Raw genomic sequence first — 15,710 nt, 5'->3', positions numbered from 1 at the left:
TATACACATTAATATGTAGGGGACAGTAGTAATTACACAACTTACCAATCACCTTTATAGTGAATTTTCATCACTTTAGTGGGCCCAAGGACAGAACTTTTAGTGATAAATATTATTGAGCTCCAAGTAATGTGTGTGTTTGTTTCTTCTGATGTTCAGGATCACTTAAGATATTTGAACAGTCTTTTCAAAATATTGTTTTAAAATTGATACCACAGTACTTAGTTCATTTGCATGGGAATGCTTGAAATAAAAATACTGGGGCGCCTGGGTGGCACAGTCGTTAAGTGTCTGCCTTCGGCCCAGGGCGTGATCCCAGCGTTCTGGGATCGAGCCCCACATCAGGCTCCTCCACTAGGAGCCTGCTTCTTCCTCTTCCACTCCCCCTGCTTGTGTTCCCTCTCTCGCTGGCTGTCTCTGTCAAATAAATAAATAAAATCTTTAAAAAAAATAAAAAATTTTAAAAAATACTGCAAGAATATATTTAATATGTCATTCATTGTAGGGTTACATCTCAGAGATACTCACGTGAAAATGGTATACTCTTAGTTCAGATGGACATACAAGACTACCTCTAACCTCTTGTGTATCATTCAGAGAAGGTGACCTCTAACAATGTTACAGAAAATGTCTGTCAGAAAGTTAATTTCATATGTAAAACCCATTTACTTGAAAGAATTTTCATCATGTTTTAATGAGTTTGTTTTTAGACTTTGTAATATAAGGAATTAAGAGATACAGTATAGGTCATGAGATTTATCATTTGTGGACTGAAAAATGTGAGACTTATTATATATTAGATTTTTGTGCTAGGTACTGGGAATATAGCCCTGTACTTAATTTTGCATGAACAATATAGGATATTAATTTTAAATAATTGCCAATTAATCGTACCCATGGGTCAAATACTATATCATTGTCTTATAATGTGGTAAAGTGTTCTGACTTAAAAGTCTCAGCCATACTGAAGTATACCAGTGGTCACTAGATTTGAATTTTAAGTTTTAATTTTCAGAAAGTAGGGCAGGGTGTTGACATAGGATTGACAACTTTTCATTGTGACAAGTAAGGACATTTATAAAAAATCATGTAACATCCATCTACTGTCCCCATATCCTAAAAGAAAAGTACTTTTACACCAAAATGTAAGAAGGATATATTCTCAAAGGGTAGTAACTTTAAATTGAAAAGGTTTTTGTTTTTGTTTTTTAATTCCATGGTCCATAAGGACCATTTTTCTTTTGCATCATTGTTTGGCACTAGAATGTAGATTGTCATTTGGGATACATTGATAGGTTTATCTAATCTTTTAGTATTCTGAGAACAGGAAATCTTATTCTAAAAAATTAGCCAAGTGAATAAAAACGTTCTGTTAATCCTTTTAGACTCCTCCACCCCTTCTGTAAAATGGTCATACTCTTCTCTCATATTGTAAAGATAATTAAATGGCCATTTTCCTTGAATAGTTCCCAAAGATCTTATAAAAATAAGCTCCAGTGTACTGTTGTAACTTTTAAAGTTTTGGGATTTGATTTTATTTTAATTTTTAATTTTTATTTTTAAAGATTTTATTTATTTGACAGCACAAGCCGGAGGTGGGGGAGGGGTGGCAGGCGGAAGGAGAGGGAGAAGCAGGCTCTCTGCTGAGCAGAGAGCCCGATGTGGGGCTCATTCCCTGTACCCCCATACCCTGGGATCATGAACCTGAGCCAAAGGCAGACACTTTAACTACCTGAGCCACCCAGGCACCCCAGTTTTTGGCATTTTAAATTTAATGACAACGTTGTTATTACTGCTAACAGGGTTACTGTGAAACTATTTATTGCTAATAAACTGTTTTTATTATAACTATCTCAAAAACATGTTGCTTTTGTTGAAAGCAGTATTATTTTATGTTATCTTTGGTTGCTGTCAACTTTAATTGGTCTAACTATACGCTACTGTATATTTTCATAGTATTTGTGGAGGGAAGAGAAAGTTTGTTTTCAGGTTTACCTGTTTTCATTTAGTCCTGATTTTTTTCTCTTCTACTGCCTTGTCCACTACCTGTTTCCCCTCCCCAAAATAGTTTGCTGTTTCTTATAGTCTGTGTCAAAGTAGATTAGACTTCAAGCTTATACCATTATCATAAAATTCCTGAAGTATTCATACAGAACCTAGAAAACAAAATGCAATCTGATTCTTAGCCATCTTTTTTTAAGCTTTTTTTTATCTTGAAGTATAGCACACAAAAAATGTAACACAAAAAATGTAACAAACATGGCTATATAACTCAGTAAGTTATCACAAGCCAAACATCCATGTAATCACCATCCACATTAAGAAATAGAAAGTTGTTTGCACTGTAGGAAGCTCCTTTATGCTCTCTTCCAGCTATTATCCGCCCCCATCCATAGGTAACCATTGTTGTAACTTCTGGCACTATAACTTTGGTTTGCCTTTTATTCTTCTCTTTTCTTTTTTTTAAGATTTTTAAGTAATCTCTGTATCCAACATGGGGCTCAGACTTACAACCCCAAGATCAAGAGTCACATGCTTTGAGTGACTGACCCAGCCAGGTGCCCCCCTTCTATTATTTTCTTAATGCCTCTGTGATCTGTAGTGATATCCCCAGTTTCATTCCTGATACAGGTTATAAATGTCTTCTCTTTTTCCTCAGTAAATCTCCTTAGAGGTGAGTCCTTTTTATTGTTGTTTTTTTTCAAGAAACTATCTCTTGGCCTGGTTATACTTCTCTGCCTTGATAGTTCTCTGATGCTTTCAAATAGATGATTTTTATATTTTGTCATTTATTTGGCCTCATGGGAGGATGGTTTGTCTGAAATTATGTAGTTTAGTTATAAGTAAATTCTTCTCAGATATCTGTTTACAATTGAGATAGTGTCGAAAAGGCACTGGCTTAGGGCTTAGATGCCCTTCATTTAATATTCTAATCTTAACTTAGCAACTATTACATTTCCATATACTGTGCTAAGTGCTGGGGTCACTGTGATGAATAAGAGTTTTGCTCTTAAGTTTTGCTGTGGAGGAGATAAGCAGTTTAGATACATTGTTGTAATGTGCAGTTCAGGAGAATATATACAGGAGGGCTGTATTTCTGGTTGATCAGGAAAAACCTCTTGGAGGAGGTAATAGCTAAGCTGAAATAAAGGATGCATAGGAGCTGGCTTGATATAGAGGTGCTGTAGGGAGGTAGAATACTGGATAAAAGAAAAGTGCAGAGAGCCTGTTGAATTTCTAGAATTACCTGTATGACTGGATTAAAGAGTAGAGTGTGAAAGATACAGAGGATAGGAAAGTACAGAGACCAGATCATAAAGGACTTATTTCAGTACTGAGAATGGATAGAAAGGGGAGAGCAAAATTGGTGGGGGGTGATTACAATAGTAAAGGCTTAGAATAGCTGTAATGGATTGGAATAGAATAGCAGTGGAAATGGAATCTGATATATTTAGGAGGAAACATAGATATCAGTTGTAGAAAATGAAAGAGAAAGAAGAAATAACTGACAATATGGGTGCCATTTTCTGAGGTAGGGAACACATGAGCAGCAGATTTAGGAGGAAAATGAAGGAGCTGGGTTCTGGATTTCTTTGGTTTGGGAACAGATGGGAGAAACCGGAAGTTGGCATGTTGATTGAAGTTGACATGGACAAGAAAGAATTTATGTATACTGAGTGGAGCGGATTTAATGAGGCCTGTGAGTTGAGGGGGTATAATCCTGAGCACTTAGTTGGAAGGAGGGACAGGAGAGCATGGGGGATAGAATAGGTGCGTAGGTAAGTGTGTGGTATGTGGAGTGGCAGGATGTTGAGGGAGTTCCTGTCGAATGACTTCTCTGTTATTTGAAGTAGTATGCTTGGTCATCTGCTGAGAAATGATGGAGGAAGGGTTGGAGAGATTTGGGTAGCATGGAGAATGCTTGAAAAAGCTTCTTGGAGAATGGAAGGGGACAAGAGTCAGAAAATATTTTCCTAGGATGCTAGACAGCGGTGAGGGCCCTTTTGAGACCAGAGGTAGAACATTTGTAGCAACATCAAAATGTGAGGCTTAATAATTTTTCTACAGCCCAATTCTAGGACATGTAGCCTGCTGGATTAATCAAGTTCTCTTTCTTCTATAAGCCAGAACAAGGAGTTGAAAATACTGACAAACAGTGGTTCAAGTGATTTTTGGCTGCATGGGGTAGAAGAGATTAAAGGTAAGAAGGGATTGATTGGGTTGATGAAAATTGCAGGGGAGAAGAGACTGAAGGGCTCAGTGTGGACAAAGTAGGGCAGAAGAGTATCTAAAGGAAATCTGGAAGGTGAAATATATGGGGGTTTTTTGTTTTTTGTTTTTTTGTTTTTGTACAGATTTTGTTTTTAAATGAAAAGCAAACTATACAAAGAAAAGTTCACTTCTACCTTCTCTGGCCAGTTTTAAGAGTTCTGTGTGTTATCTTTCTGTAAATAAAAACTTGAGGATTTTTGTTTTTTATAGAAATGAAATCATAATTAACATATTCTTCCTGTATCATGTATATGCTGTCAAGTCATTACATAGACTATCACTTTTTAAAACATTTGAGAAGAGTTGACACACAATGTTACATTAGTTTCAGGTATACAACAAAATGATTCAACAAGTGTATACATTGTGCTGTGTTCACCACAGGTGTGATTACCATCTGGACCGTCACTTAATAGATGCATAATATTTTCTAATAAGAGTATACTGTAATTTAGTAAACAGTTTTATTGACAAACATTTAAAGTCGATCTCAGTTTTGTGAGTAGAAAAAGCACTGTAGACAATATCTTTATACATGTATTTTCATGTATAATGCTTTTATTCCTGTGAGAGAAATTCCTGAAAGTTGGTATAACTTGGTCAAAGGCAGTGCATGTTTTTAAGGCTTTTATTTGAAGCATAACTTACATTAAGAAAAGTATGTAAGGGTATATCTTGATAAGTTTCTGTTGGAAGGTGGAGGGAAGAGACTGTAAAGTATCCTCCAAACTGAGAAGGCACTTAAGACTGAAAAACACAGACGAAAACTCTATACAGTTTACCCAGAGTTTTATTCAGGGTAACTTACAGTATCAGTTGGGTGACAATCTGTACATCTGTGTAGCTATTCTCCAGATCTTAGTCTAGATATTATAGAGTGAGGGTGCATGCAGGGGGGTATTGTATTGAGATCAGAACGCTTGCAGGCACTTACTTGACAGCTAACTTTGGGGCACCCTCTGTGCTTCAGGAGAAGGAAAGACTGTTATCTCTAACAGGCTCATGGGAGGCCAAAGCAAGCCTCCTTAGTGGGTATTTCTAAGGTATGTATATTAATCTCCAAGGAGCCAGGAACATATAACTGCAAGACAGGTCATTGAGCAAGTGGACGTGAACAAAATGGAGGGCTAAAGATTGAGTATTGTCAATTCTCCTACAGTTTCATAGAATAAACACACCTAAGTATCTCTCTGTGTTAGAGATAGAGTATCGCCAGCACCTTCAGAAATCCTTCTCAGGCCTCCTACCAGTCAGTACCCACCCATCTCCAACAGTAAAACAAAACAAAACAAAACGTGGAAAAAAAAATCCCTAATCTACGATTAGCTTACTTTTAATTTTACCTGTTTGGGATCTTTATATGAATGGACTTAATACAGTACTCGGTTGGGAGCATCATTTCTGTGAGTATTAAAATCACCTAGCACTGGCAAATATGAGATATTTATGATTTACTACGGCTGATGGGGCCAAAACATGGAATTCAACTTAGGGAAGGACTTGGAATAGAGAAGACGACTTTTCTAGAATCCTAGCTAAAGGATAGGGAATGACTTAAGTGTCCTTGAGTCAGCCTTTATAAGCAGCAGAAGGTGGTAGGTAAAGCCGTGCTTCCAAAGGAAAGGGTTTCTTTTTTTAAAAAAACGAGGGATTAATTTGTGTACAGCAGAATTCAGTCTGTTTGGCAAACGTTTCTTTGAGCATTGTCATGAAACCACCACAATACCATGTTCTCAAAACTTCCATTGTGCTCCTTTGTTAATTAACCTTTCCTTCCACCTCAGCCCCTGGTGACCACTGATCTGTTTTTTTGTCCCTTTAGTTTTACCTTTGAGAAACAGTTTTTAAAAGAGGTTAGAGAAGTTACTGATTGGAACAGCTTTGATAGAACGTGTGAGAGAATAAGCAAGCAGGAACGCTTTGAGAAGGCTTTGAGGCTGCATTGTAAAGGGAGAGCCCCGTTTCAGTTCAGGGAGGGAGGGGACATTTACCTTTAAGGAAGGTTTTAGAGAGCCCATGGAGAAGCTTGGAGGAGAGGTTGGCACTAGGAGGCTACCACACCTGACTATGTGACCTCTTTTTTGTGTTTTTCTGTTTAACAAGGACTGTTTCCTTTCTTGAAATTTCCTTTTTTTCCCTTTCATGACAACACTTCTTTTTTCTGCTACCCTTTGATCTTTTTCCCCAGGGGTTTTTATTTTTTTCTGCTAGTTCCTCAAGTATTTCCTGACGTTTCTGTCCTGGCTTCTTTTCTTAGTCATTCACTCTTAGATTTCATCTCCTTTATCTAAGCCTGTGCACTCTAATCTTCAGCTCAGATTGCAAAACATCTCTTCCTGACAGAAATAATTTTATATTTATATAAATACATATATATTTACATAAATATGTGTGTGTGTGTGTGTGTATAGAGAGAGAGAGTGTGTGTGAGCATGAGGAGGGGGAGGGCAGAGGGAGAGAGAGAATCCCAAGCAGGTTCCACACCCGGAAAGGACTCCTACTCGGGGCTCGATCTCACTTCCTGAGATCATGACTTGAACCGAAATCAAGAGTCTGACACCCAACCGACTGAGCCACTCAGGGTGCCCTGCTGTCAAAAATAATTTTAAAATATTTAAAAAAAAGCTATCCATTTAAAAAAAAATAAGCAAAAGACACTTTGGTGAAGAAGATACCCAAATGTCCCCGAAACATGTAAAGAACCCACTAGAATGGCTAAAATATAATGGCAGTACCTGGTATTGACAGATTGTAGAACAACTGGATCTCTGTCATTGACTTGCTTACAGGAGTGTAATTGGTACAAAAAGCTACAGAAAGATGTTAGTTTCTACTAAAGATGTAGCTATGTAGCTGTCTGTACAGATCTTCCTGGGCTGATGATGGAGCTATGTCCCAATAAACCCATTGTAAATTCAAGATACCGTAAGTCTAAAGTTCATTTAATACACCTGACTTGCTGAACATGTTAGCCTAGCCTATCTTAAATGTGCTCAGAACACGTTAGTGTACAGTTGGGCAAAATGTTCTAACACAAAGCCTATTTTATAGTAAAGTGTTGAATATCTCCTGTAATGTACTGGATTCTGTTCTAAAAGTGAAAAACAGAATGGTTGTATGGGTACAGGATTGTTGTTAGTCTATTGGTTGTTTACCCTCGTGATCACATGGCTGACTGGGAGCTGCAGTCACTGATGTTGCCCAGAATCACGTGAGAGTACCTGCCACATATCAAAAGCCCAGGAAAAGATCAAAATACAAAATTTGAAGTATGGTTTCTACTAAATGTGTATTTGCTTTCAAACCATTGTAAAATCAAAAAATCATAAGTTGAACCATTTGTAAGTTGGAAACTGTATATATATCGTGTAATCTAGCAGTTTTACTCCTGGGCATATACTCAAGGGAAAGGAGTTGTTATGTGTACCTTACTGTGCTATGTGCAAGAATTGTTTTAGCAACTTTATTTGTAATAGATAAAAGATGGAAACAACCTAAATGTTCATGAACAGTAAATTGCGTAAGTAAATTGTGGTATAGAAATACAGTGAACTACTAATACACAACAATGATAAAGAACTATGATTCACAAATGATGCGGATTAATGTCAGACATCGTTAAGTGAAAGAAGTCAAACACCAAAGAGTATATACAGTGGTCAAACCTAATAAATGTTCGTAAAAGTTAGAACAGTAGTTTGACAGGGAGCTTTTGGGGTTTTGGAAATGTTTTATGTCTTGATTTGGGTGGTGGTTACCCAGGTCTGTACATATATAAAATTCATCAACCTCGACATGTAAAATTGATATACTTTTCTGTGTAAGTTACATCACGTTTTAAAAAAAAAAGTGATAGGTTTTCAAATCCTACGTAAAACCATCCTTTTTTTCCCCCAGCTAGTTTTTTTGTCCATCATTTACAGCTTTTACATTATTTTTGGACCTTTGCTATTTTTCTTCCCATTAACTCTCAGTATACATTCTTACAAGCAATAATAGATGGTGGTAACACTAAAATATATCTGTCTGTCTCACCGAAGTTCTAGTCATGGCCATTTCACAGTTATCAATAAGTTATATATTCCTGTCAGTGCTTAGAATTGTTACATACTTTTTTCAGTTCATGTTTCACCCAGTGTCTGGTATATTTGTGGCGCCCTTTATCTCCCCCAGTTGTTCATGAAATTCCTAAAGTGTAGACCATAGAGTCCTTTGTTTCTGGTCCTTAATGGGATGAGCTTGCATCAGAATGTAAATCAGATATATCACTGAGTACACTGTTTTTGTTCAGCAGTTTTGTTTTTGTTTTTTGTTTTTTAAAGATTTTATTTATTCATTTAACAGAGAGAGAGACAGCCAGCGAAAGAGGGAACACAGACAGGGGGAGTGGGAGAGGAAGAAGCAGGCTCCCAGCAGAAGAGCCTGATGTGGGGCTCGATCCCAGAACGCCGGGATCACGCCCTGAGCCAAAGGCAGACGCTTAACGACTGAGCACCCAGGGGCCCCAGCAGTTTTGTTTTTAATCAAGACTGCCTTGATGAGGAAGCAGCAAAATGACATAGTTTTGTTCAAACTCCTTGTTTCATTGGAGACCAACACTTTCAGTAAACTGGGTTATGCTGTATGATGAGTTAACAGTTTAATTTTTTCAGATGTGTAGTATATTGATGGGGAAGGAGGTGAGAGGCAGGGGTTATAGTGCCAATACTGTGGAAGGACTTTTCTTTTTTGACCTTCTAGCATCTGAATTCCTGTTCCATATTTCTGGAATTCCTTTATGATGTTTGGTGGGAGTCAGAATCTGCTTGTAACTGTAGGCAGGTAGATTGGCCAAGCAAATGCCACCAGTATGGACAGCAACTTAGGAGCCAGTGAGGCAAAAAAGTGGGAACTGGCAGGCTGTTGTGTCAGGGGTGGCAGTAGCAGTTGCAGTGGTGTCTTCCCAGGACCAGTTCTGCCCCAATTTTAATGTCTTTCCTTAGCCTGTACATCAGATTCTTTTAAGATTGTTATCTGCTAGATATCTTTTCATAAAAACATGTTCATTTAAATTAGTCACAGTGGGTTTTTATTGCTTCCAACTAAAACCCCGGCTGGAAAAAAAATAGTTAAAAAAATGTTGTACTGTTAGTTTATTCAAAACTGATCACAAGGAAAATTGTTTCCTCTTAAGTACACACGAAGTTTTAAAATGTTTTGGACTAGACTTTGTGAGACATGTTGCACACAGTAAAGATTCTAAATAACAATTATTTCATTTTAGTATTTGCATTTTAAAATTTTAGTGTGCTTATTGGACCATGTGCTGCTATGTATGCCTGAAGTACTTGAAATGCAAATTTGGAGACACTTTGCCATCTAAATGCTTGGCTGGATTAAGCGCCTAATTAGGATGGTTTTTCAACAGGTTGGAGTAAGCATGCAATCGGTGAGTGCTCCAAATTAATTTTTTAAATCCAGACATGTATATGTTTTAAGGATTTTTTTTCTGAGAAAGTGAAATGAATCTATATATGACCAACATTTTAAATTCAGTATGTTTATTTAAGTCATAGAAGTGAATCTTTACCTGGCATCCTAAGTACGGGAGTAACATTTTGGGTTACTCTGAAAATGTACTAATATTCGTGTGACTCTTAAAAGCAATGCACTTGATAATAGTGAGGAAAGAAATATATATATAGAAATCATTGGATAAAATATGTTTGACTAGCACTTGGCAACTCTGAATGTTGTAGAACTTATTGAATGTTGTTATAACGTGGTTTGTCACAACTTTTTAAGGTAAAAGGTAAGTCATGTCTTCTGAAAACATAACTATGGATATGAAGAAAAAATTAGTATAATGTTCTATGCCAAAGATGTTCTGATATTGATATTATTTGAGGTATTTTCTACTGATATATAATTTTAATATCCAGTGTAAAGTTATTAGAGCAACAGTTGTGCCAGTCATGTTTTGTGGAATATTTGTTTTTCATTTTCACATTCAATATTTTGCATTAGTAATGTGGAATTCAATTTTATGATACGGGCAGGTTGCATAATTTGAATATCGGTGTATATGTGTATATATATATATATATATTTTGAATATGGGTATACTTTTTAATGTACTACTTTTATGCTTGTTTTTATTTTGTGTCTTTTCATGTCTTGTTAAGAGAAAGTCAAACTTTGAATCTCCCAGCCTCCCAAAGTTACTTCTGTTTTCTTTGGAGGTAAAAAGCAAAGAACCGAATAAAATTATCTTTTTTAATAGCTGCATAATTTTGAGATTATTAGCTTGAGGATAAGCAATAAGAAAATGTTTCCGAAGTTAATAGTATTTTCATCTTTTTCAGTTACATTTTCCTATGTTTTGAATTTTACTTAATGCAGCTTATGCACCTTTCTCATTTGTTATTTACCTTCATTTGGCTACATAGAGTAGATTAACATTTTAGTACGGACAGTAAAATAATTTCTGTTGCTTCCAGAAAAATGGGAAGCTTTTGTTATTTGTAATTCCCAAAATGACAAGCTTTGCAATTTACGATTCTTACTTCTTTCCAATTTTAGTAAGAAATACAGTTTAGGAGAGGGGTGCCTGGTTGGTGCAGTCAGAAGAGCATGCAATTCTTGATCTCAGGGTCATGAGTTTGAGCCCCATGTTGGGCATAGAGATTACTTTAAAAAAATATAATGGAAAAAGAAGTATAATTTAGTGAAAAGATCGTAGATCCTGGATTCAGACAACTCCTGGTCTGAAATTGGTCTCTTTCAGTTACTTTCTTCATCCACAAATTATAGATAAGAAGAACTACTGCAGAGTTAGCCTGTGGATTAAGTGACTGTGAAACACCTAGTGCAGTGGCTTGTATGTAGTATAGCTACAGTCAGTAATGGTTAATTTTCTAAGGTTTTGCTCTGTCTTTTTCCCCATCCCCGCCCGAAGTCAGGCGAATGTGACTAATGCTCATTGAGACCGAAGGGCAGAATTTTGTTTCAGGAACAGATAACACACTTTATTTAGCTTGTTCATTTAACTTAGCTTTGTTCATTTTGAGTGGTAAAATGCATGCCTTTCATCAAAAAATGGACCAGGTAACAGAGCATTAACTTACTCCCTCTATTGTCATCACAGTTAAGGCCTTCCTATTCGTAGCAACTGAAAAGATTATTTTTAACATAATCATCAACTTTTTTATTCCTTTTCAAAGATTTTATTTATTTGACAGAGCACAAGCAGGGGGAGCGTCAGGCAGAGCGAGAGGGAGAAGCAGGCTCCCCACTGAGCAGAGAGCCCCAATGCCCGATGCGGGCTCTCTCCCATATCTTAGGACCCTGAGATCATGATCTGAGCCAAAGGCCGAAGCTTACCCAACTGAGCCACCCCAACTCCCTCATATAATCATCAACTGTCATCAGTTAACTGAAAATCTATATAGATATACGTTTTCTTTTAACATAAAGCAATTTGATACTTTGGAATTATTTGGTTTCTAAGATCTTAGTGTTCTGCCTAAGTGTAAAAAGGTATAGTCTACCAAGATTTTACTTTTGGACATATGAAAATGAAACTTCTTAGCTTCTTTTCAGTAATAAGTACGTATTTTTGATTATTTGATAATAAGTACGTTCATTTCTTTGATAGTGAACTTGAGACTGTTTGAAAATAGTCGGAGTAGAAACTGCCTTCATCTTTTACATGTTTTATCTGCTTAAAAAGAAAAAGTGCAGCTTTGAGATTAGGGTTTTGTTTTTGCCGTTAGAACAGCTGTTGATGCTTAGCTCTTTGTATTTACTGTACACATCAGCACTGCTGTAATAGCTGTCACTGATTGGTTTACTATATCCAGTTCTTTTGGCTAAATTATGTATGCTCAGTAAAACAGCACTTTGTTTTACAGGTATAACCACAGAGCAAATAACTTATTTGTATTAGTAATATATTTCCAATAATACTTAAGAATTGTAACTTTTTTTTCCTTTTGTGCTTTGGAGGAAGAATGTCAGTGTGGCTAAGAGTTCAGAGTAAGGAAGAAGAGAACTGAGGGAAGTGTTGTCTTTAATTGGGGATTTCGAAATTGTTACAGAGTTTCATCTTCCTATCTCTACCCCCTCTCCCCAACACACACTTTGAATTTTCCCCTGGCTCCCTTGGAGTTAAGGATTTTTTTGTTGTGTAATAGACTCCTTGAAATTTTGATTAATGCTATGGACTTTCTTCTAGAAAAATATCACATAAACCCAGAATTTTGCATGTAATTTCAGGAATATGTGGACCAGAATAAAGACCCTTGCATTAATATGAAATAGCTTGATAAAAAGATATTCATTTAGAATTAAATTTGTACTTTTTCCTGCTAAATGGTACCTCTGAAATAGTAATTTAGATTAAACTGGTCTATAACAGATGAATTACCACATGAAACTTGAGTATAGTCATCATGATGAGACAGATGATAGCTTCAGATTCCAGGCTCACACTTCAACACTTCTACAATAGCATTTCACAATGTTAAAAAAGAACAAATTGCTTTCTTGTTGTCATCCTCCTCCTTGCTGTCATCACTTTCAAACACTGTTTCTAAATGTTATGGACTGTCATTACTAGACACAGACATGCAAACACACATGCACACATTCATTATTAGATCATTTGTCAGTCAGTAGTCATTGTAAAGCAAAGCAGAGTTTTTCTGTTTAATAATTAAATAATAGTTACTTAATTATTTTCTAGTGGAACTGAATTATTTCTTAACAAAATCCGATTGTCTAGCAACGACAGTTTTCTCTCTGCCCTCCAACATCTGAAAAAAATATTAATGACAGTTTATCTTTAGAGGAAGTCTTCCCTTCTTCTGTATACTGACAAGACAACGGTTCAGCCACCAGTTAGGGTAGGAGATATACTTGGGCCTTACAGTCTCCCAGTGCACAGATGGTGACTTTTCAGTACCATCTGTTCATTATTTCTTCACAGCCATTTACAATTTCTCCCACTCCATGAGGGCTGAATAGAAAAAATAAAGTAGGACCTAGTTTTAGAGTTCCTGGAAGTTAGCTGCTCTTTACCCTCACATTTTCTTATAGTCAAGTAAAGGTTGTGACTGACTCTTCTTTCTAAATTGTCTAGTCATTAGCTTTACATAGACCTTTCTTGATATTTCTTGGTGTTAAGTGCTGTGCAGGTCACAAGTAACAGAAAAACATCGTTAGTCTGCTGTATATACTTGAAAAAAAATCACATAAAGCAATCTGTTTTTAATTCCTTTAAAACTTTGTATAATAGTCTACCTACTTAGTCCTTAAAAGTAAAAGCTGAAATCTTTGGTCACTTGCTCTTGTAGAAGTCACCTGGTATTCTTTCCTTTTGCTGTTAAGCAGATGGGAAGATAATAGTTGAAACTTAGCCCTGAAGCATGCATAGCAAGGAATGCTGAAGTTGGCAGAAACGTTAGTTCCTGACCTTGGCAAATCCTTTCCAAATTTTTCTTTGTGAGTTTTTGGTCCTCCTCTCCGGTTAAGATCTTTGCATACTGGAGGGATGGGAGGTTCACTTTAGACTCTCTAATTGTCACATTGCATGGTGACGCATGGTGTTCCACTACACGTCTACATCATAGCAGAGTTTTGACTTTGACTGAATACAGGATTCAAGAGGAGAAGAAATGGTATAGATGCTATTGCCCTCTGGGTTTCTTTTTAAAAGATTAAGACCTATGAACATGTATAAGGTAGAGTTTGCTTAAATACTGTCTGTTTTAGAATTACTTGCCCATATTCTTATTTTTTCTTAGCCTCTTATGTTGAATTTGTAAAACTGTGATGGTTCCCATTTTTGTCTAGTCAGATGTTTTTCTTCTCTCAGTCCTCATGTGGTTTTTTTTTTTTTTTTTTTTTTACGATTTTATTTATTTGACAGAGAGAGAGGCAGTGAGTGAGGGAACACAAGCAGGGGGAGTGGGAGAGGGAGAAGCAGGCTTCCCGCTCAGCAGGGAGCCCAATGTGGGGCTCAATCCCAGAACGCTGGGATCATGACCTGAGCCGAAGGCAGACGCTTAACGAGTGAGCCACCCAGGCACCCCCTCATGTGTTTTTAACATTAGTTGTGTGATAATCCTGTGATCATTGGTGTGAATGATTTGCATTCCTGAATTACAGGTAATTCTCTTCTAAGCTTCACTGTAGCTTTGCCTCTTAATATTCTTTGTTTAATATTTGTATTTCAAAATCAGTGTCTTCTTATCTTCCTGCTAACCTATTTTCCACTCTGTACCATCTTTTTAATTTTTATTTCTAAAGCAAGAGTTGCAGTTTTTATTGGCTGTAGTAGTCAGTGTAGGTTATAGTACTTTCTGGACTCTCCCAGGTAATAGTCAGTGAAACTTTGAACACATTAATGGTGAGTTATATAAAAGCTGAGGCATATACCAGAGGTATTATATACATATCCTCATGATCCCCACTTGAGTCCTGCTGTTATCTCTAAATGGATTGGGTTGCTAAAATCTAAGAAGTCAGGTTACTTCTATGCTCATTTTACAAGTTGTGCATGCTTTTAGAACAGTTTAAACGTCGAATTTGGGTTATGTGTTGGAACCACTGCTGTTTACAATAACATTTATTCCTTGTTCATACTGCATATGTTAGGGTAATTCCGTTCTTTAAATTAGAATGGCCATGGAGTGACTTTAAAAAGGGGTCAATGTCTATTGCTCAGAATACGTGCCAGCTGATTTGGTATTACTTATTTAGTTTTAGGATATAATTGAATGTAAAATTTAATGAATTAAGTATAATGGTCATATCATTCTTATTCTCTCCTTTTTAAATTGCTTTTCATAGCATACCACCTCTCTGCCTCTCTGTCCAGGCTTTCAAGTGTAGCACTCAAAACAGATGGATAGTTTTTCTCTTTAAGGAAAAATCATATTCTTGGGGAGAAGTTTCAAGGTACTTTATAATGATTTAACATTCTACGTGTGTTTTTTTTGTTTGCTTTTTGCTTTGGGGGTTTGTTTTTGTGGAAAGCATAGCATAATGTCCTGTGTGTATTTTGTCTGAGAAATTCTGCTAATTATGGTCACTACAAGCCCATTTAGTACCTTTGTATAAATTAGGCAAAGATGCCTTTACCCTAGGACAAGGCCTCACAAGAAGATGCAGTGCTATTGGATTTTGGCCCATGCTTACCCTTGACCAGACGTTCTTGTGTAGCAAAAAAAGTGAAGCACCCTGAATGGTACAAATTCACATTCTGAACTTTGTACTGATTTGGGTTTGTTTGGAAAAGTCCATTATAACAAAAGTAGCTTACAGTTTAAAAAAATTCGTGTCTATATAAAATTCTAAAGCTAAAAATACGGCAGAGGAGGTAAAAATAGTGTTTCCTTTGCAGAATAGTATGAAAACCTAATGAAAATGCAGTTTTTTACTCCAAATATGTTATT

General features: G+C 36.5%; 1 protein-coding gene across 2 annotated transcripts in view; it reads left to right on the top strand.

The window, feature by feature from the left end:
• Positions 1–15,710, top strand: part of MTFR1 (mitochondrial fission regulator 1) — a 63,976-nt gene that overhangs the window by 19,028 nt on the left and 29,238 nt on the right. The window contains exons 2-3 of one of the 2 annotated variants that reach the window (XM_045789016.2): positions 4,125–4,201; positions 9,558–9,700. In XM_045789016.2, coding sequence (XP_045644972.1) covers positions 9,635–9,700 — 66 coding nt within the window. In that variant the 5' untranslated portion in view covers positions 4,125–4,201; positions 9,558–9,634. The remainder of the gene's footprint in view (positions 1–4,124; positions 4,202–9,557; positions 9,701–15,710) is intronic. The other variant, XM_045789015.2, reaches the window with a different exon arrangement.

The sequence above is a fragment of the Ursus americanus genome, chromosome 9 (genome assembly GCF_024610735.1).
Source record: "Ursus americanus isolate L20-20 chromosome 9, mUrsAme1.1.p, whole genome shotgun sequence".
Classification (NCBI taxonomy): Eukaryota; Metazoa; Chordata; class Mammalia; order Carnivora; family Ursidae; genus Ursus; species Ursus americanus.
Note: the sequence above shows the minus strand (reverse complement) of the source record. Positions and strands in the feature narration are given on the sequence as shown.